General features: G+C 35.8%; 6 protein-coding genes and 5 non-coding genes across 11 annotated transcripts; 8 read left to right on the forward strand and 3 right to left on the reverse strand.

Annotated features, from left to right (window-relative positions):
* Position 1: 1 nt before the first annotated feature.
* On the forward strand, positions 2-2,562 carry Y34B4A.7 (Methyltransferase-like protein 13). Its single transcript, NM_076488.9, has 10 exons — positions 2-78; positions 128-212; positions 265-344; positions 393-568; positions 857-924; positions 1,476-1,613; positions 1,667-1,802; positions 1,861-1,983; positions 2,033-2,088; positions 2,132-2,562. Exons 1-10 carry the CDS (start codon positions 29-31, stop codon positions 2,327-2,329), a joined length of 1,110 nt encoding a protein of 369 aa, NP_508889.1. The 5' UTR covers positions 2-28; the 3' UTR covers positions 2,330-2,562.
* A 2,221-nt stretch (positions 2,563-4,783) lies between these two features.
* Y34B4A.17 lies at positions 4,784-4,918 on the forward strand. Its single transcript, NR_071009.1, has one exon. It is a non-coding gene; the product is annotated as an Unclassified non-coding RNA Y34B4A.17 (non-coding RNA).
* Positions 4,800-4,932, reverse strand: Y34B4A.14. The gene has a single exon (NR_071010.1). It is a non-coding gene; the product is annotated as an Unclassified non-coding RNA Y34B4A.14 (non-coding RNA).
* A 610-nt stretch (positions 4,933-5,542) lies between these two features.
* Y34B4A.10 (aECM cysteine-cradle domain-containing protein) lies at positions 5,543-8,427 on the forward strand. The gene is made up of 7 exons (NM_171683.7): positions 5,543-5,687; positions 5,740-5,821; positions 6,280-6,842; positions 7,278-7,672; positions 7,736-7,856; positions 7,992-8,150; positions 8,202-8,427. The coding sequence occupies exons 1-7, from the start codon at positions 5,580-5,582 to the stop codon at positions 8,268-8,270; spliced, it is 1,497 nt and encodes a 498-aa protein (NP_741786.1). The 5' UTR covers positions 5,543-5,579; the 3' UTR covers positions 8,271-8,427.
* Positions 8,428-8,489: 62 nt separating this feature from the next.
* On the reverse strand, positions 8,490-8,623 carry Y34B4A.13. Its single transcript, NR_071011.1, has one exon. It is a non-coding gene; the product is annotated as an Unclassified non-coding RNA Y34B4A.13 (non-coding RNA).
* Positions 8,624-8,686: 63 nt separating this feature from the next.
* nspg-14 (DUF19 domain-containing protein) lies at positions 8,687-10,708 on the forward strand. Its single transcript, NM_076489.9, has 8 exons — positions 8,687-8,805; positions 9,440-9,538; positions 9,588-9,708; positions 9,964-10,026; positions 10,077-10,168; positions 10,220-10,337; positions 10,397-10,539; positions 10,591-10,708. The coding sequence occupies exons 1-8, from the start codon at positions 8,763-8,765 to the stop codon at positions 10,605-10,607; spliced, it is 696 nt and encodes a 231-aa protein (NP_508890.2). The 5' UTR covers positions 8,687-8,762; the 3' UTR covers positions 10,608-10,708.
* Positions 10,709-10,833: 125 nt separating this feature from the next.
* nspg-13 (DUF19 domain-containing protein) lies at positions 10,834-12,495 on the forward strand (the record flags this gene model as incomplete). Its single annotated transcript, NM_076490.7, has 7 exons — positions 10,834-10,885; positions 10,947-11,071; positions 11,299-11,351; positions 11,401-11,555; positions 11,991-12,108; positions 12,157-12,302; positions 12,359-12,495. 7 exons carry the CDS (start codon positions 10,834-10,836, stop codon positions 12,385-12,387), a joined length of 678 nt encoding a protein of 225 aa, NP_508891.1. The 3' UTR covers positions 12,388-12,495.
* Positions 12,496-12,938: 443 nt separating this feature from the next.
* nspg-12 (DUF19 domain-containing protein) lies at positions 12,939-14,024 on the forward strand. Its single transcript, NM_076491.7, has 8 exons — positions 12,939-12,982; positions 13,033-13,149; positions 13,197-13,284; positions 13,340-13,429; positions 13,478-13,542; positions 13,591-13,708; positions 13,764-13,903; positions 13,946-14,024. Exons 1-8 carry the CDS (start codon positions 12,949-12,951, stop codon positions 13,951-13,953), a joined length of 660 nt encoding a protein of 219 aa, NP_508892.2. The 5' UTR covers positions 12,939-12,948; the 3' UTR covers positions 13,954-14,024.
* Positions 14,025-15,340: 1,316 nt separating this feature from the next.
* On the forward strand, positions 15,341-15,718 carry Y34B4A.20 (uncharacterized protein; the record flags this gene model as incomplete). Its single annotated transcript, NM_001420573.1, has 1 exon — positions 15,341-15,718. One exon carries the CDS (start codon positions 15,341-15,343, stop codon positions 15,716-15,718), a length of 378 nt encoding a protein of 125 aa, NP_001407541.1.
* Positions 15,719-19,074: 3,356 nt separating this feature from the next.
* On the forward strand, positions 19,075-19,204 carry Y34B4A.18. The gene has a single exon (NR_071012.1). It is a non-coding gene; the product is annotated as an Unclassified non-coding RNA Y34B4A.18 (non-coding RNA).
* A 412-nt stretch (positions 19,205-19,616) lies between these two features.
* Y34B4A.16 lies at positions 19,617-19,831 on the reverse strand. Its single transcript, NR_071013.1, has one exon. It is a non-coding gene; the product is annotated as an Unclassified non-coding RNA Y34B4A.16 (non-coding RNA).
* Positions 19,832-19,864: the final 33 nt, after the last annotated feature.

Consider the following 19,864-nt stretch of genomic DNA (forward strand, 5'->3'; position numbering starts at 1 on the left):
GGTATATTATGTAAACGACAAAAACTCGATGCCACAAGGAATTCTTTACACACCAAATGAGATAGTTTTCAATTTAAAGTTAGTTTCTGAAGTGAAAAAATATTTAAATTTCGAAATTATTTTTCAGAAAGCCACCGCGCACAATGTCGCTTACAACAAAGAGGTATTTTGCATTCATATTCTCATTTTGCATCTTCATGTACCTAGTTTTGGTATGTAGTTTTTTTTTCTGGAACCTTGAGATGGATTTCAATAAATTTTCAGTATTTCTACGTTCTTCCGGCAGAAGTGTTAGTTGATGAGCAGTATGGACGCGGTCTTGATGAAGAATTACTGAATCAAAAGTATGCACAAATGGCGTAGATAAAACGGTTAATTAAATGGTATTTCAGAAAAGGACTTGAAGAATCGATAATCACACAAGAGTGCTCAACAGTTACGGATAATTGCTATGTGGTAGTGGATAAAAAAGTGGAGACGGAACTCGGTCAAATGGTTGAACGGCACATGTATGTGAAGGGGTTCGAGGATGAAAGTGATACAATTGTGAGGCTGATTCCTCAAGGCGGTGAGTTTTAAATATAATATTTTTAAAACTTTTTCTTAATCTATAAAAAACCATTAAAAAATTTTATGCAGCCATATAAAAATAACAAATTTAAAAAAAATTGCTGATACTTGCCATATGCATATTTGAAAAAATTTGACGCTGCTCCGCCCTTGATGCTGCATTTACTTTTTGATCAGGAAAGTAGTAACTTTTTAGAGGTATAAATATACAAGGACAGTAACCTAAAAGTTTGAAAAGTTCATTGAGAAATTACAATATATTCCCTATAAAAAAGATACATTTCAGATCGAACATTCGAATATTCGGACACGCGAATGTGGAAGGTCGATCATCTCTCGATTCGAGCACAATACGTTAGTTTGTTTTTCTATGCTCTTCACATTGAACAACAACTCTTTGCACACTTATCAAATACGCATAATCCCATCGTTCATCTTCACTCATTCTCTCGGTCTCTGTATGTATGTGTGTCTGTGTGCAAGAAAATAAATAAGCATGATACAACAACTTGATCATGTTTTAAAGAAGCGCTCTATCGCGTATCACTTTCATTACTTCACACACATTGCATTCTTCGGCCCCGGTCAGTGTACACGATGAACAAGTGTGCAGTAGTGTCTCTCACTCTCCGGAGATACAAAGAATGTAATATTTGAGGCAAATAATTTGATCGATTGAAATTGATATTGAGAACTTGGAAAAATAATTAATAATGGAATTGTATGGAGCATGAAAAAAAAAAAACGGAATTAGTACAGGAGACGGCCCTCTACAACAAACTGATTAGCTAAGGAGCACTTTTAACTGGAACAAGTCGGTCTAAAAACTTTCTTTGTACCCTTCGAGAATCGTCGACTATTCTACGTTTCCCTATACACTTAACATAACTTTAAAAAAATTTCAGATTGCTGCTCTCATCAGCGCTCCATTCATCGTGTCCTCACTTTCATTAGTGGATTCTGATAATGATGGCAAAGCTATACTGGAAATTGGATTGGGAGGTGGTAGTTTGGATATGTTTCTTCATCAACTAAATCCTAAAGTAAGCTATTCCTCATATATACTACATACTCATAAAAACAAACTAATTTGCAGCTTAACATAACTGTTGTTGAACTGGACCCGGTTGTTGTCGGCATTGCTCGTAAGTGGTTCAATGTAGTCAACGACAATACTCGGAGAACCATCACCGCTGATGGACTGAAGTTTATTAAGGAAGCCAAGAAAAATGGTACTGGTTTTTTGAGCTTTGCTTTTTCATGTGCTTTATTATAATGTTTTCTATTCAGGAGAATTGTACGAGGTGGTTTTTCTGGATGCCTGTGACAACTCTAAAATCATTCCATGCCCATCGAAAATTTTCAGAAATCCTGAAACTTTCAGCACCTTATCTTCAATATTGAGTAGCACTGGTGAGTTTTAAGTTTTCATTTAAAATTACTAATGGATCATATTGTTTAGGTGCTCTCATTGTCAATATACTACCACAAAATGATGATACAGCTGGCGTGATTCAGGTGATAAACTAAATCTTTTTAATGTATAAATTAATAATTTCAGATTGTCGAAGACCTTTCCCAACACTTTGGCTCTTGCATTAAAGTTTCCATCACTGATGAAGTGAACGTTATAGCAATCTGTACAAAACAAGCATTCACGGACAGCACATCGAACGTGGATTTCTTGAAACGACGAGCCAACGCCGTGACAATGCGATTGGGTCTGCAGGACGTGTTGAAAACTATCAAAATAAACTAGTCATTATTGACCGGATCTCTACTAAGTTTAGGCTTCTTTGGTTCATTTTTCTTTCATTTTTCTAGCTGTTCAGTTTGTATACATACGTAGGAAAAACAAACGGATATAATTGAATTTTCACGGTCGATAGCTTTAGTTTTTGTTGATTTGCTCAAAACAGTCGGCTTTCCAGAAAATTTTTTACAGCTTGCCAGTGTTCATTGTGTTTTAAATAAAGTTATTTCAGGAACAAAAATGTAGTGAATGTTTTCAAAAAACATTTAAAATTTTATTAGCAGGCAAAAAATGATAAAAATTTAATTTTGTCTATCCTTTTCTGGAGGTCGATATGAAAGTGTTCTAGTAGTTTCAAATTTTAATTGCGCTTCAATTGTTTGTAGTTGAATGTTAAAAACTTAAAATTGTATTAACTTGAATTGGTTGGGCCACTAGTATCCGTACTTCTAGGCCAGTCCCTGATGTGTTATTGACAAACAAACCAGTAAACAAATTTTGAGCGTGTTCTCTATATTTGATCAGACAAACGCGATTCATGACTCCAAATTGTGAATTGACCGTTTTGAGTAACTTCTAAGTGACTAAGTTTTACATTTTAGTTCTAGTTTTGATTTTTTTCCAGTAACTTTTTTATTATTCCATTTTGTCATTCGATCTATTTTCCATTTTGTTTCTGACTTATTTTTTTCAGCCAGTAATTAATGTAGTCAAAATACACTGAATGTTCTGGTGTGAAAATCTATCTCCAGAGAATTTTGTAGTATGAAAATATTATTATGTTTTGAGAATCAACTAGGAATAGGTGTTAATAAAAATACAACAGTTTAATAGATAATTAATTTGGCAAATTATTTATTTTGCTTCTGATATAAATGTATCGTTTCTCCTCGGTTTCTGCAATATGCGGAAGCCGGTTTCATTTACCCAGAGATTGAAAAATGAAACTTTTGCGAGAAAAAACTTTGATTAGCCCTGCCACATTAGCTTCATATTCTTATAATCAGAAAAAATTAAATGATTTGATTAATAGCCAATTGACTTCAATTTCTTGCCTCTTTTCTAATTGTCGAGAAGACCAAAATTAGCCAGTAGATTTCGCTTCCGTTATCTATAGTACTTTTCGGGCAAAAAAAAAAGAAAAGCAACGCCTTCCACTTCATCTTGGTGAGTGGCATGTGGAAATTGTAGCCAAGGAGATTTGTTGGATTTCTCAAAAAAAACTAATTTGCTTTTTCAGTTTGCTAGTTTGAAATGAGGTCTGCTCTAGGTGTCACTAGTAAAACTTTTAAGTTGATTTGATTACCCTCCTAGCTAGTGACAGTAGAACAAAAAAACCAATCAGGAAGAATGAACGCTTTATTCTCGTTTTACGAAGCCGCAGGGCGTGGGCTCAAAAGATTTAGATTACTTTTGTTTTTTTTGTTTGTCTTCAACTCAATTTTAAAGATTGGTTTATTACATTGCTCAGAAGTTTAGCGTTTTGTGTCTCAGAATTGTTTATGGCTTCAAACTTAACAAAAATAGTGTTTTACCTTTGCACTCTAATAATATTTTTTCAAATATATGTATTTATTTAGCTGATTTTTTATAATTTATCATCATATGCATTTTTATTCTGGAAAACCTAGACATTATTGAGTTTTTAAAAATGTACAAATCGAAATAGGTTTAACATCTATAATTAATAATAAGTAAAATGTATTTTGGTACATGTGTATCATAGCTCCACATTTTCAAAGTTAATTTTTTTAACTTAAAAAAAATCAGAAAACGTGTAGAATAATTTTGTGTTTCAGGTTTCAAAAATAACACTTTTTAGCATGATTAGAATATATAATTTGTCCAACTTGCAGTAAAACTAAAACAAGCATTTTCTCAAATATCATACCTTTTCGTATCATTTAGACGTTTATGATTCGTATTCAAATGAAGTAGGTACGTTTTCAGTCTTCAGGTAACTGACTAATCCTAATTTAAACTAATGAAATATGCAATAAATGTACTTAACTTGATCTTTTTTCAAAACTCAAAACTGTCTAGGTGTTTTCTTTTCCATAATGAAAATAAACATGATATGTACTGAAATTAGAATTTTGTGGCCTGTTTCCGCCATTTTATTTGTATTCCTTCTTCTCCTTCTACCAAGTTTTACCCTAAAAATTCAATAATTTTGGCAGTAGTATAGGTTTTCAAAAAGGAAAGTGTGTTATTGTCTTCTTTTTCTGGATTCCAATGGCTTATCATTATTGCGCAATCTATATCATATTTTTGAATATCTTCATGGTCATGAAATCAAGTTTTTTGCTTCAAACTCCTCTTTTTTTGGTACTCACATCCTTCCCCCACCGAAATTCACTGCCTTTTCCGTACCATCTGCCATTTTTTTGATACGTCCTTCATTAGCTTTTCTAAGAAAAATGAAGAGGGCGGAAAAAATCCAGATTTGTGAAGATGTATAGAAAAAGCAGGAGGAGCGAGAGAAAGGGTGGCGCAACATCAAGTTCCAGGCAGATATTTTCCTCTGCGACCGCCTGTGTGTTTATTTGTGGTTGTGCTTCTTATTCTTCTCTCTATCGTTCTGTATCTCAGTGTTGCACTAGCATCCTCTTGCTTCCAGATACGGTAGCCGGTTTGACGTATGTTGCCTTACTCAGTTGTCGGTTACGACAGTGACTATAAGGATGACCACAAGGCGAAAAACTGCCAAAGTGATCTCGTTTTGGGTGGCCATTAGGCAATTCGACAATAGGATCAGACGCCATATCGAGATCCTCCCTTCAGATATTTTTTGCTTGTTTCTTTCTCCCTCCTTTCTTCGGTCGAATAATCACAGACATAGTTCAAAGCTGTTGTTTCTAATGTTTCAATCTTTCTAACAATCTCGAGGGAAAATCTCGGTAAGAATTTGAATTGGTTTCTATTAACATACTTGTTCCTCAACACTTTCACCAACGCATTTCCATTTCAAACGCTGGAGGAAAGGAAGTGAAATTGAAATTGCCAATTGTTTCGTTTTCATTTCCATTTTACTCTCATTTTTTCTCCAACATTATCCTATCCCAGTTGACAATTTTTTGTTCCAATTCCACATTCCTCCATTATCTTGCGCGATCATTCTGAGCTACAATTTACGACATTCAAATGCTCGAGCCTTGAGCTTTGCCATCTCTAATCGTCATTCTTTGGTCTATGTACCCAATTTTTCGCATTTTTTGGATACTGGTGGCTGACTGAGAGTTTATGCAATTGTCCAATGTGGCTATCCGGTGTTCTTCTCCTGATATGCCACTATCAGATGGTCTCCACTTCGAAGACCATCATGACAAACGAGATTTCAATGCCATCACTTGGTCATAAAGAGGTGAGAAGATAAACGATATTATTAGGAAAAACGTGATTTTTGAACTTTTTAGGCAGTTGCGACATTCCAAAGACTTCAACCTACAAACGACATTTCAACAAGATATCGGTCTGCAAGATTTGAACGCTTGAGAGGTAACGATCAAAAATGTTTCTAAATACCAAAAAGTTAAAAAATTAACAAATTGCATTTTAATTTAGACATTCGAACAAAAAGGAAACAGTGAGGGAATTGTTTAAAACAACTCCAATATTGCCAAAATGATCAAATACCACAGTAAACTTTTCAAAAAACATCGAAATTTTTTATTGACAGTCAAAAAGTTGCAGTCTCTGAGTTTTTGCTACTTTTGGACGTCGTTGATCAAAAATAACTTTCTTTAAAATTTTATGGTCCACTTATATTAATAGCCAAACATTATGAAAATTCAAACATACAACAGTGCTATAGTATTATCAAAAAAAGTGGGAAAAACCTAGTAAATACCACTTTTTGAAAGTAAAAAAAATTGTCAAAACGTTTTTAAAATAGCAACAAGTTAGAAAGAAAAAAAACCTTGCACAAAAAATAATTTATACGTCCCACATTTCAGGGGTTCCTGACACCATTCAACCAATATTCGTGAAACCCGCTGAAATTGAATCAGAGGAGTCACTTATACCAACTACTCCAGCTGCACCAATACAAGTTGTTCCATCTTCTGAAACGGTGTCTGAAATTTCATCAGAGTTTGCTCCAGCTTCAAATGAGTCCCCATCAGCGCTCTCGTTCACAGAGTTCAATATTGAATCTATGCCAATAATCAAGGAGACTGATTCTCCATCATCTTTCGACGAAAAATCGAACATCGGACTAACTTCGTCATCTGTAGCTCCGACTTCGCCAGAAGTGCCTGTGACAACATCCGAATCGACTACTCCCGAACATGCAATCACTTCCGAAGCCCCTGAGCCAATTTCTGAAGTGTCAAAAGCAACTCCCCTAGAGCATCACTACGCAGAAGAGCGTGTCTATCCAACAATGGGCTCTGTTCAAGCTCCTATTGAATTTGTTGAAGTTTTGCCAAGCCAACAGACTGAAGTGGCATCTACCAGTATTGCCGAAACAGAAGAACCAACAACTACAGCTAAAACGCCCAAGAAACGCCGTCATAGAGTAGGGTTGATTTTTTTAATTTCAAATTGATAATTCCTGTTAAAAGGGCGGATGAGACCAACCTAGTGGGCTCGACGGCTTCGAACCTGATATTTTGATCATACAAAAGTGGGCGTTTTTATTTCAAAAAAGTTCAAGAAATTCTTCAATTTTCCAATTATTCCAATTATACTAATTTTAACTTCTTATAATTTCTTGAAAATTGGCCTACAAAAGTAGACTAAATTGAAGTTAAAGCTTGCCGACAAGGTATACTACTACATAGTCGCATGAAAATTATTTTTGATGATTTATTTCCAAGCATTGCAAATTGGTATTGTAGATCCCCTCGACCTTTCTTGAAGGTCTAAACTAACACCGTTCGAAATAAATGTTGTCAATTACAACAGAATTTATTTTTTATGCGAACTTAAAATTGAATTTGATATTTTCCAGCGAAAGCATCGAAAGCTGAAAAAAGTCACAAAAGTCACCGAGGCTCCAGCAGAAGTCACAGTACCCACGGAAATTGTTACTGAGCCAACAACTGAATCCGCAACAACTCCCACTACTACCACAACAATTTCCACCACCCCATTAGTCACAACTACACCACCAACAGCTCAATCTGCAATTGTAATTAAAACATTGCCGACTACAGTTGCTCCAAGCAAAGTGGGCGAGTCTTATCTCGGTGGATGGAATGAAGACGAAGCTGTAGTGGTCACAACATCAAAACCGTCTCTTGGATATGCAATCAGCCAATTCACACAGCTGCCTGAATCAATTGCTATCGACGACGACAAGTCAATTAAAGCGTACTATGAAAAATATTACGCTGAGTGGTATCAGTAAGTGTTTTTATAAAAAGATTTCAAAATGTTTAAGCAAACTATTTCCTTATTGCATTACAGAAAACACAATCAAGCTGCCGGCACCCCAGAGGCATCAGCCGCAACAGTTCCTCGAGAAATAAAAATAGAACTGGCTAAGCCAAACACAGCTTCTTTTGGATCAGCGACATTGCAACCCACTGTGAGTCATTTGCCTCGTCTTACCCAAATCATCTCTCTTTTTTTCTGTTTGAACACGACATCACTGTCAAACATGGGTTATCATCAATGCTATCGTTTTAGAAGCTATTAAAATCGAAGCCACATATTTTTATAGGGAATTTCTTCACCGTCCGCTGCAGCCGTAGAGCCGACAAAAGAACAACTGGACAAAGTTTGCGAATACGTGGGCAAAATATCCAAATCATTTGGAATCAAAGACCTTGTCGGATTCGCCAAGAACAATTGCCCTCTGGTGCAGAGCTTCCATCCAGCGGTATATCTCTCGAATTTATAGTCTTTTTGCATTCAAGTATTCTATTTTCAGTCCACCTGCGAGCAAATCCAGCATCTGATGAGTTACTGTGAAACAGGAATACTTGTAACCAACCAATGATCTCATACATCTTCCCAAACTGTGTATTTCTACTTTTGATGCCATGTTTTGATCTTTTTATTGCTAAATGTCACCAACTTCCCTGACAAATGTATTCTCTACCTTGTCCACAAATAATGAGATTCCATGACTTTTTTTCTAATAAATCTGGAACTGTAACAAGTAATTACCAGCCACGCCTTGTTTCCTGGCGTCATTTTAGGACTGAAAAGAGTTTTCGTCATTTTCAGAGCCGCTCCCTTTTTCATTTTCCATCAAAACTGAAAAAAAAGTGATAATGCAATTTGAAAAAGGGTATGACTATCATAATAAACGAAACGATAAACGTGCACATACACGCGTTAAGGAGAAAAAGAGGTGGGGAAGAGAAGGGGATGGTTGGCAAACCCATAAAGCGAGCCGGCCCTCGAAAGGTGGAGATTCAGACAGAAGTGCCAGCGGCAAAGTGATAACGGGAGACACGACTTTGCACTACGCCTGCTTCCCCGCGAAATGTGCTCTACCAATTATTGCCTGGCTGTTTTTGTACTAGTTGGTAAGATTCTTGACAGATTCTCTGTATCATGGAGCGCTTTTAATCGAAATTCTAGTAAAAACTAGGCACTATTTATTTGATTACCGATTTTTCAAAAATTCATAGTTCAAATGTCAATTGCTCACAACGATTTATCTAGGCACTCTCTTTTTCAAAATTTCGTTCAATTCCTGATTCTCGCATTCTCATTGCCTTTACCCCATCATTTACAAGTATTCAAAACTAAACAAGACCGTTCCACAGTTATTAGATTGGCAGAATTAAGTCTTGCACTAACCGGATTGCTTTTGCTTACTTATCATCAGTTTTGATAACGAAAAATTCCACGTGTTGCCCGGTAACGCCTAAATACTATTATGACTAAGTAACTTTTGCAAGATCGGGAACGTTCCCAAAATGAAATCTGCACAAGTATTAGACTACTGTAATTTCCTAAATCTAATGTGATTGTTGGTATTAGTTGCGTCACAACTAGCGGCGGGCATTTTCTTATCAAAAAGAAAATGTACGGTGGCACTGGATACGACTTTTAGAAACCAAACATTCCAGGCTCGATTATTTTTCAACCTATTAGAAGTTCTGGGAAAAAACTGAGAGACATGACCTTAAAAAATAAACCAATGAAAAGTTTCAGGCGTTGTGGCGGCACAAAACCCAAGTTTAACGGCATGCGATATCAATAACCAGCTAAATGTTTGTCAGAGTCAGTTCAATCAACTTTTGGGATTTGATGGTAATGAAACTGAAAAATAGAATTAAGCACAAAAGTTTTGGTGTTTCAGCTTCTCTCGGTGCTGCCAAATATCAAGACTTGAGAAGTGCCATTGAGCAGTCGTATGCCAATAACCAAGCATACGGGCTTCTTACAACTTGCGATGCCTTCAAGCAGTACAAGCAGTGCTAGTAAGTGACATAGTTTGCAATGTTGTGAGATTCACAATGTGCGACGGGAATATCTCAGTCGGTAGTGTGGTGATCGCAAGCAATCATGAGACCACTAGTTCAAGTCCTGCCTTTCCCTAGGATCACCCAACCTAGCTTGGGAATTAGAGGAATCCACTAATGGCTCGTGGCTTGAAACTAAAGCCTAGTGGGAGTTTAAAAACGGAACACCCTTTGATCCTTTAATTTTTACATCTCAAATCAACTGATTTATAGCCAACCAAAAGAACAGTTCTACGCATGTGCTCAGAACCCATACGGTCTTCTAACTGGAACCAAGTAAGTTCTCAATTCAATATATACTGTAACAGTTTTTGTCTGTTCTTCAGCAACAACGGCGCCCCACTCACACAGGATCAGGCTAATGGATACGTAAAAATCTGGAACCAACTTGATTTTGTCTGTGGTGCTGGATTCTCGAGTAAGATTAGCAATTATACTGTAATACTGAATACTAGAATTGAATTTTCAGTCTTTGCCAACTCTGAAGTTTGCGGCTCTTCTGTCTTTAACAACCAGACAGCTGCAATGAGACAGTGCGACAATGACTTCAACGTGAAGTCCATGGCTGACCCAGCTCAAGCTTGCGCGTAAGTTTTCAAGTTTTGTTTCCAATCAAAAAGAATAATGAATAATCTTAACTTTCTAGATACGTTGAGATCGCAGCCAACTGCTACTTCCAACTGTTCTGGAACGCTTGTAAGAAGCCAGAGATGGCCTACTGGGGTTGCAACTACGAGCGTACCGGTACCAATCTTCTCTTCCCACAGTGCTCTCAGATTTTCTGCACATGTAGGTTTTCAGAATGGGATGGGGTTTAAATAATGTTTATTTTATTTTCAGTCCACGAACGCGTCTGATCGTCTTTTGTTTAATCATCTCCATTTTTTGTTTTGGTCAAAATGTTTTATTTGAATTCACATTTTTGGGAATAAATCTATGTAATTTAATTCATAATTTTTTAATTTCAAAAATTTGTTTTCGTTTGAAATGCTTCAATGCATTGAATACTTCTGACTTTGTGTGTGTGTGTGTTTTTTTTTGCAAAATTAAAAATACATATTTGTGCTCACATTATGCTTTCAGATGTGGCAAGACCGGTGTTTGCCATTTCTTGCGTTGATTCTTGGATTGTCAGGTAAGTAAATTGAAATTAAAACTTGTGAAATATTTGTTTTAATCTTATTTTTTTATTCCAGGAGTCCAATCAGCCGGTCTAAACTGTGACTCGACGGTTTATTTTGAGTGCCAAACTGCTCTCAATGCGGTTTTGAGCATCAGCGACCCACAGCCATGGTTTGACCCCGAAAACTTCCGCAAGGAGGCAAGTTTTTAATACAATAGTTTCCACGCTTGCCATTCCATGAAATGATAACTGAATAAGGTGATATGACGAAGGGTGTGCATAGTGAAATGTGAAATGTGAGGTTTAGAACGTGTCGATGATAACTTTTAAGTCAATGGGATTAATTATGTCATCATGATTGTATTATAATCTGATTTTTTGATTATCAGAAAAAAGAGCAAAACACAATTATTGATTAAATTTAGGTGGAGACAAACTACCAGGCTCAAGGACCCAGTGGAATGCGTAAAGTTTGCAAGTCAGTACTTCACTAGATACTCTCTCTCGAATCCTGAATATAATTCCAGAGCTTTCCGCGAGTTTAAAGTTTGCATGGGCTCTGAATACGCGAACTGCATGTCTGCGGTCCATTTTGTTTCTGTATCGGCCACTCCATTCAACGCTTATCAATTTGTTGGACTGTTCAACCAAATGCACTTTGTCTGTGGAGCTGGATTGCAAAGTATGAATTTTTATTGTCATTTCCCGACGCGATGTCGGAATTGAATTTTGTTGAGTACACAATTACACATCTTTTTGGCATGGTATGAAGTTTCTAGAATAGGTGGAAAACACGGGGAGTGTCGAAATCAAACTTTCTGGGGCTTGCTGCTGTGGTAATTTATACACATTATGAGACTCTTAGAGGAATTTCTGAGTTATGATTAGAATAGGCATGAATACTAGCACATATTAGGTTTAAAAAAAACATTCAAGAGACGCAGGAAAATATGATATACATGGGAAATAGGTCCATCGCTGACCACAACCGAAGTCGGCTGCGCATTTACTATAAATTCCTAATTTGCTCAGAGATCAGAAATCGATTAACACAAAAATAGCGCCTTATACAGACTAATGGATTCCAACCGTAACGAGGTAACTTTCTTCATTTCAGCATACCTCCTTAATGAGGGCTGTATGTCAACTACTTGGAGAAGCCAAAGTGATGTCCTGAGACAATGCCGACTAGATTATGAGGTGAACAGTGACGTTGACGCAAATCAGGCTTGCACGTAAGAAGACCATCGGGTATTATTAAAAAACGCCAACCAAACTTACAGACAAGCCAATAAGTACTTGATTTGCTTCGAAACTCAGTTCAAAAACAACTGTGGTGAAAAATCAAACGATGCCATGTTCTGGGCTTGTGAATACTCAAGAGTCAATGTTTTTACTCGATTCCCTCAATGTGCAGCTAGATGTGTTTGTAAGTGAAACTTGAAAATTGTGAAATCTAGTAAAATTGATTTTGTTTTTTTGCAGTGCCATATAGCGGAGGAATCATCGGATGAGTCGAATAAAACGAAATGATGTCAGATACAAACAAATTATTAACTTTTTGTCATTCAATCTTAACTATGTATTATCATTTGTGATAAGAATAAATTTTTATTACTGAGAAAATGCCATCGGTATAGTATATGACAATCTATTGGTGTGGCGATGGGGAACTTCATGAAAAGTTTTGAAAAAAGGGTTTTGAAATAAATATTGCCAATAGCTTTTTTGGGACGTTTTCAACATTTGGTATATTAAACATTTTGGTAGGACAACAGATTATAAGCAAATTATTATTGAAAAAAAACTATTTTTTGACTGTGTATCTTTTATAAATTGTTTTACTTATTATGCAATATTTGAAATAAAAAATTAGTTTTTTTTTCATTCGTTTTAAAATTTCACCGTCAAATTCAAATACAAGGTTCCGAAAATACTTTTTCCGCTTAGCCCATTTAATGCAATAATCAATGTCTTTTAAGCGTACAGGATTATTGATAATCACTTCAACTGATAAGGACTGCAATTCTTAATCCCATAAATGAAACATTTCCCTAGCTTTTCCGTTCCACGACATGCTGTTGAATGTATTGATTGCGGTGTTGGCAAGTAAGTTCAAAATGTACCCCCAGATTGATTGACCTTTTAAGCATGTTCAGTAGCACCAACAGCTTTTTGTGCATGCGCTCCTTCAACTACAGGTACATGCACTCCAGATTTACTTCAGTGTTGCGGGCTACAGCTCAAATCTGATCTAGGCTTGTCAAACTGTTATGGTAAAGCTTTTATAACAATTTAATTGAATGAGCTATCAATTTTTGAGGAATTCTTGCTTTCGAGCCTGAATGTCACCGTCAAGAAATTGAAAACATGTACATCAACGGTATAAGTGGTTTGTTCAAAGTTTGCGAGTTCGTTTTTTCATACTTACATTGTCTTTTGCCCATCGAAAAAAATTGATTTCAGCGCTTTTAACAAGTACTATGAATGTCTTGGACCAGCACGACGTGACTGCACCAGCATTAGTTATCACGTGAAAGCAGGTCTTCGACTTGGGTAAGTTGGCACAATTCATTATTTCTGTTAATCTTACCAAGTTTTCAGAGATGCCGTGCAAGTGGTGTCAATGTACAAACAATTCGGATTTGCGTGCGGAGCTGGATTTGAAGGTAGGTTTTCAATAATTTTTGAGCAACAAAAAATTTTAAATGTTTAAGGATTCTCCAACAACGATGTTTGTATGTCGAACATTTTTTCCACAAAACAAACTCAGATCAGCGATTGCCGTGCCACATTTGCCAAGAATTTGTTGGCAGATTATAAGAACCACTGCATGTAATGAAATATGATCAAAAATTTACAACATAATTAATTTTTAAAAAATCTGCAGGTACTTCGAGCAATATACCGGATGTTTCAATGCATTGTTCGATCACAGTTCCTGTAACTCTGAGAGCTCTTGGTGGGGATGTGAATATGCACGACAAGCTGGTCGAGCTGTTCTGCACGATTGCAGTCTTCAATGCTCAAGTAAGTCCAAAACAGATTAATGAGCAATTTTTATTTTTTCAGCATTCTGAACGCCGGGAAGAAATGCAAATGTTTTATCAATTTTGTGGTATTTCGATTTTGAAATAAAATATTTCGTATGTTTCAACAAAAAAGCTAAATCTAAAAGAGATACCATCAAGTTGAAATAATTTCCCATCCAAAAAAAATTAATAAAACTTTTATTACAAAACAGTACAATACGAAATGTTATTGAATTTCGTAGAACCAGATCAAATTACATATTGCGCCACGTTGTTCTAACATTATTCGTAAAAAAATAGTGTGAAAATGTAAAAACTCATTTAATTTATCCGATAATTACAATCATTTTAGCTGAAAGTGCTTCAAAAATGGTTGGAAATTGCCAAATGATGAATCGAATTTTCCAGCTTTATATTTCCACAATTGATATCTTTCAGGCAATTTTTTTAGCACGTTTATTAATGTTTCAGCTAACGTCGATGTTATTTTCAAGTAAATCAAACAACATTCTGTAGTTCGGCACTAATTTTTTTAATGAAAAATGTGGGAAAAAATAATGCAACTTTTTTTGTAGAATTGCCGAAAATAAATGCCACCCACCCCTGATCATATATGCATTGGCAGGCTAAAATGAATACTTGGTACAATTTCAGAACATAACTTTTTTGTTGGTTTTTCAAAATAATTTTTTGGTCTGGTTCCAGTAAAATTTTCAAAAAAAAAACTTCAAATTGTGAATGCTTGTTAAATGGGTATCTATTTACACCTTAAATACTAGTGTGACTAAAAAGGTGTAATGCTATGGTAGAAATAATTGTTTGGTCCCATTCATGGCCCGTAATGGCTATGGGGCTTTCCCATCTACGACTCATAAAAAGTAGAAACACTTGTTTTCAACAGACCTGTAAATAAACAAGAATATTAGAAACACGATCACCATTTACTATATATAAAGCGCTTATTCCGTTTGTCCATAGTTTGTAGTCTATGTAGTCTTTGTAGTCTGCGAAGTTTTAGCTTCTGGAGGGATAGTGAGTTGGGGTTAGTGTAGGGATATAGTCGGGGTACTGTAGTGGTACAATGGTGGTACGGTAGAAGTACTGTATGATTACGGTAGTTTCAGAAAAATTGGTTTTCAGCTCCAGAAGTCGGGGGCCGCGCCGGAGGTGCGGTCCACGGCTGGTATAACAATAAACATAATTTCAGAAAACACTCAGTAAACACCAATGACTTTTGTTCTTAAAAGTGTATTAAACAAGTCATTTTTCTTTGTGCTCAAGAAAAACACGCGTTGTAAACTTCGACTCTACTTTTTTGCATCTTTTAGCTGCAGTTGTCGCTATCAGTTCATTCGAGATACGAGACCCTGTGACAACTGACATCCCTTTGCTGTATCCGAATTTCGTTTCAAAACACTCCGAACTCGCTGGCAAAATGAACTTCCTCTTGCTGATTATCGCACTATATTTGCTGGTTACACTTACTGTAGCATTCCCACTGCTTATGATATCCGTATTTATTGGAATATTTGTTTATAAGAACTCAGTGACGCCCGAAGTCCATCAAGATGTTCTGAACTTTGTCGGCAATTCAATTAATGCAATCCAGAAAACATTGACACCATCTTCCCCGGAAGATGATTCAATGACAAGAAGTGGGATCGATCGAGCAAGAAGGCAATATATGGACCATTGTAATGGAATTAATCGAACTTCTTCAGAGGAAGAAAAGGATGCAAAGTTACTCCTAACCTATCAAGTGCCAATTCTTACAAGATATTACGAATCTATCATCCAGTTTTTCAAAAGGTAAATATATTTTGTTGTATATGTAATATTATTTTTTGGAACACTAAAGTAATCCCAAGAGAGTTTGAATGTACGAGACACCCTTTGTTTTTTATTTCAAATTTTTCTTTAGATTTTGATAGTTGTGACATTACTTTTTTTTGAACAACTCGGTGTTTTTTTCTGCAAAATAAATACGGTTTTCAAATACAATTTTTTTTCAAAAAGGTACTGAAAGCACACTGAATGTCTGAAAGCGGTCCAAAAGAAAATTCGGCATCTTTCCGACAGGATGATTCATTATGAGTAAACATTATGCGTGGAAGCGCAGCGCCCCCACAAGCCAATCTCCCGACAAAAAATATCGTCCCAATGTTGTGTTTGTGAATACAAGAAGGTACACTGCATTTCGAGTTTTCAAGTTTTTTTCCTCATTCCGGCACACCCACATTTCGTGAGCAAAGTTTAAGATTTTTGGTTCCCATCAACTAATTTTTAAGATTTTTTTCATTTGTGTGCAACATCTGGTTGAGTTTAGACATCTGGCATTATCTACCACTTCGAGACTCATATTTTTTATTGCATTGAATGTTCTTCGTCCATGTGACAAGGCTTGATGTTTTGGCAGACTTTCACATCAGCTAACCTTATTTGATTTTCTTACTTTTGGAAGAACGGTTCTTGGTATTATTTATCTAAAGTGTTCCCAAATGAACGAATGTTGTGATAAAACACCTCCGAAAATTTTTAAATGATTTTATGGCGGTTCAAAATTTCGAAAAAAGGCTATTTTTAACTAAAATTTCTAATTGGAAGCATTGTGTCGTTTGTTTATCTCACATTATTCTATTAAATTGTTCATTGTTTGGACAGACTTAAAGCCAAGGCAACTAGTTTTTGGTAATGTTGTTATCTCTTGGTTTTAAATGTGCTATCGTCAACAAAATTTTGTGAGATAACCTATTAAAATGTGAAATAAAGATTGTTAATTCAAAAAAAGTTATCTTCCGACTACTGTTACACAGAGAGTTTGGCATGATTTGAGATTTTAGATGAAATTTGTCCACTTTTTTTAAAGTTGTTTCAAGTTGGCGCACAAAATACTACCACCAATCAAATCCGCACTTGAATCTACTAAAACAAGGATAGTTTTTAAATTAAAAAAAATCTATTTCCGGTCACCGCACTATCGACAATTTTACAAATGAAATGTTTGGGTCGCTTATTTCGCACTGAAGAAATATTTTCTATTCTAGCGGTATGCGATTTTTTTTCCTAAACTTTTCAGTTAATTTTAATACTAAAAATGTTTGTACTTAAACCTACTTGAGAAATACCAGTCTAGGTTTAATACAGTATCTGATAGTTTACAACTATATATTTTTGAAAATGTTTCTATAGGATTTAAAGTATCAAACATCCAAAAATCAGTGAAAATGTAGAAAATACTTTGAAACAGAAAAAGTTAGATCGACTTTTTGTTCAAATTTTAAACTTTTAAATTTACAGTCCTAGAAAAAACTAAGTTGCTGAAAACTTTTCTCAAACAATATTTACTTATTTCTCTGGTTCTTCCAGTCATTTGATAATTCCCTAGGGGTAAAGAAAATATAAAAATGAGCATATTCTCAAGCTGCTCAATTGCTCAAAGTGCAATTTCTTTAGACCCGTTTCCCACATTTCCACTTTCTTTTCTTTACTTTGTCTTAGTCTACTAATGTTTTCGGTTTTAATGGTTGAATGAACTAAAATGAATCAATCATAATGCGTTGACTTTTCGTCGTCAGAAATAACAAGCTTAAACTAGATTGCTCCAAGCAGAAGCGGACACACCTATTATGGTTTTTTGAGCTTCAAATGATCCAATTATGTAACTGATAAGAGGTTCATTTTTTATAATGTCATTGAGTCATTTCCTATCTGTTTTCACCTGGAAAACCCACATTGTTTGGACAACTGATTCATTTGAAAAAGAAAATAAAAACTGGAAGAACAACTTTGACTGAAGCTGTATTTGTGCTGTGTCCCATCTTTTTTCTCCGACTAATTTGCCATATTCACCTTCCATATTGCACTTTGATGCAATTTTCTGTTATGGGTAAGGCAAGTTCAAGTTTGCTCTTTTCTTATTTTTTGTTTGATCAGCAGTTAACGTTTTGGCAAACTAGGCGTTATCATACAAATAGGTTTGGCAAACGTCATAAAAATTTGATGGCAAAATTGAGTGTTATCATTTTAAGATATTGCTTTCTTGAGCTTTTTCTCAAGAAAAAATGTAACAAATTTGGAGATTCTATACAAGTGAAAAGTTAAACATTGTAGCCAGAGAGCGCAACGAGGCAAAAAGTGTTGGCAAATAGTTTAGTTAGGACGAAAGAAAACACAGAGAGAGAGGATGATAGAAAGAGACAACGCGCGAACCGGGAGAAGACAGGCCCCCGGGAAGGGGCTCAAGAGACAGAGAGATGAGGAAAGTCAAAAGCAAAAGCTTGCACGGGTTGAAGAAGAGGGAACTGTTGCACCGCGCGAGTGTGTGGCCACCACACTCATTTACTCATTGATCTATTTCGCGCATTTTTATTTTGTTAGGTATGCTTTTCAATAGTCAATTCAACATTGACCAAGAAATTGTTGGAGCTCTATTGAAAATATATGAAAAAGTTAGAGTCGACTGATAACGTCTAAATTTATTTCTTTTATCAGTTAGGTTTCCCCAAATCTGTTTTGTTCTGCGTTAGTGACATACCTGTTGAAGTACTGTACTTACAGTTTCAGAACTAATGTTAAGGTAGTTGCCCTAACAAGTCCTGTGTTTTCCTTTTCAGATTCTAGTCCTTCTTCAATAATTTGATTACAGTTTTGTCGAGTAAACGTTGCCCAAAAAGATTAGAGATATTGTGTAAATACTCCTACAATAGTTGAACATAACCTAAACTCGTAATAAAAAATGCAAAACATTTTGACGAGTATTACTATAGCACTTGCTATTTTTGCACGTTTTTAGAATGCTCTAAACAGTTTACCACTTACGATTTGCTTATGACAGAAATTCCTAAGAAATTCCTGCCCCCTACTTTCAAAATGTTTTCTTTTTCAATTTCAAAATGTTTTTAAGAAGCATAATTATGAAATCAAGTCAATATTTGTTGCATTGTTCCACAAATTTGTTTAGCTCAAAATTTCAAAATATTGGTTGAAGAAGCTCTTCAAAACTGTTTTTTTTTTGAAAACCGCACTCTACATCTGAAAAATAGAAAGCTATCAAATCCACTGACACCTAGAAACGTAACAACAAGAAATATGTTCGGTACGTTTTTATTATTAACACTCTCGAGTTAAGTCACCACAGGACACCATTGCCACACACACATGCACACCATTTTTGTTCATGCAACCTCTTGTCGGGGCGAAATTCGCAGTGCTTATTGTCTGCACGCACTTTGGGACAAGCTCAACGGCAGTAAGAACCACTACGGAAATTGAAGTATCCGTTGTGGTTGCTGCGCTTTTGGCTTGGCTGACTAAACGTAGACGAATCGCTCTGGAAATTTTTTTGTTTGATATTCTAACCAACACTGTTTTTTCTTTCATTCGTTTTGCGTCGTTGCTCTTCAAAAACAAAGAGAATACAGAAAAAATGCGAAAACAAAATGGTAAAGATTGCCCATAGTTCTTTTCGTGACAGTCATCATTTTCTGATTAGCTAAATGTTGAGCATAATCGTCACTATTTTTCTTCAAGTCGGACCGGACGATTCCCAGTTTTTCACAGTTTCTTTTTCCGCCCCACCATTTTCTATTTGGATAGACGACGATTTCACAAACTGTGCCACTACCATCACACTATTTCCTCTTCATCGTACTCCCCTCCGGCCCCGCATCAGAAGGAGACTCTCGTGCCCTCCTTCTCAGTGTCGCCATCTGAACTGAATCACATTACACACACAATTCTATTGCTCAAAACTCTGAATTCTTGGTCTTTATTTCGGGAACGGGCGGGTGGGGGGAATCCCAATAGTTTTCGAATATATACTTTCATATGTTTTCAAAATGTTTCTCTGTTTTTTTCCGGATAGTTTCATAAACCTAGAGGATTCCCTGAGATACTAAAAGTTCAAACATTTATAAATTCCCTACACCCTAAGTCTCCAAAAATTAGTCACCTCAGTAAT

The sequence above is a fragment of the Caenorhabditis elegans genome, chromosome X (genome assembly GCF_000002985.6).
Source record: "Caenorhabditis elegans chromosome X".
NCBI classification, from domain to species: Eukaryota; Metazoa; Nematoda; class Chromadorea; order Rhabditida; family Rhabditidae; genus Caenorhabditis; species Caenorhabditis elegans.

Bases quoted from the DNA above. Each gene is read 5' to 3' on its own strand.
- Y34B4A.7 (NM_076488.9), top strand. From the start codon at position 29: ATGCCACAAGGAATTCTTTACACACCAAATGAGATAGTTTTCAATTTA. The intron at 1,803-1,860 runs GTACTGGTTTTT...TTTTCTATTCAG, and splicing joins TAAGGAAGCCAAGAAAAATG to GAGAATTGTACGAGGTGGTT. The intron at 2,089-2,131 runs GTGATAAACTAA...TAATAATTTCAG, and splicing joins ATACAGCTGGCGTGATTCAG to ATTGTCGAAGACCTTTCCCA.
- Y34B4A.10 (NM_171683.7), top strand. From the start codon at position 5,580: ATGTGGCTATCCGGTGTTCTTCTCCTGATATGCCACTATCAGATGGTC. The intron at 5,688-5,739 runs GTGAGAAGATAA...TGAACTTTTTAG, and splicing joins CATCACTTGGTCATAAAGAG to GCAGTTGCGACATTCCAAAG. The intron at 7,673-7,735 runs GTAAGTGTTTTT...ATTGCATTACAG, and splicing joins TATTACGCTGAGTGGTATCA to AAAACACAATCAAGCTGCCG.
- nspg-14 (NM_076489.9), top strand. From the start codon at position 8,763: ATGTGCTCTACCAATTATTGCCTGGCTGTTTTTGTACTAGTTG. The intron at 9,539-9,587 runs GTAATGAAACTG...TTGGTGTTTCAG, and splicing joins TCAACTTTTGGGATTTGATG to CTTCTCTCGGTGCTGCCAAA. The intron at 9,709-9,963 runs GTAAGTGACATA...ACTGATTTATAG, and splicing joins AAGCAGTACAAGCAGTGCTA to CCAACCAAAAGAACAGTTCT.
- nspg-12 (NM_076491.7), top strand. From the start codon at position 12,949: ATGCTGTTGAATGTATTGATTGCGGTGTTGGCAA. The intron at 13,543-13,590 runs GTAGGTTTTCAA...TAAATGTTTAAG, and splicing joins GTGCGGAGCTGGATTTGAAG to GATTCTCCAACAACGATGTT. The intron at 13,709-13,763 runs GTAATGAAATAT...AAAAATCTGCAG, and splicing joins GATTATAAGAACCACTGCAT to GTACTTCGAGCAATATACCG.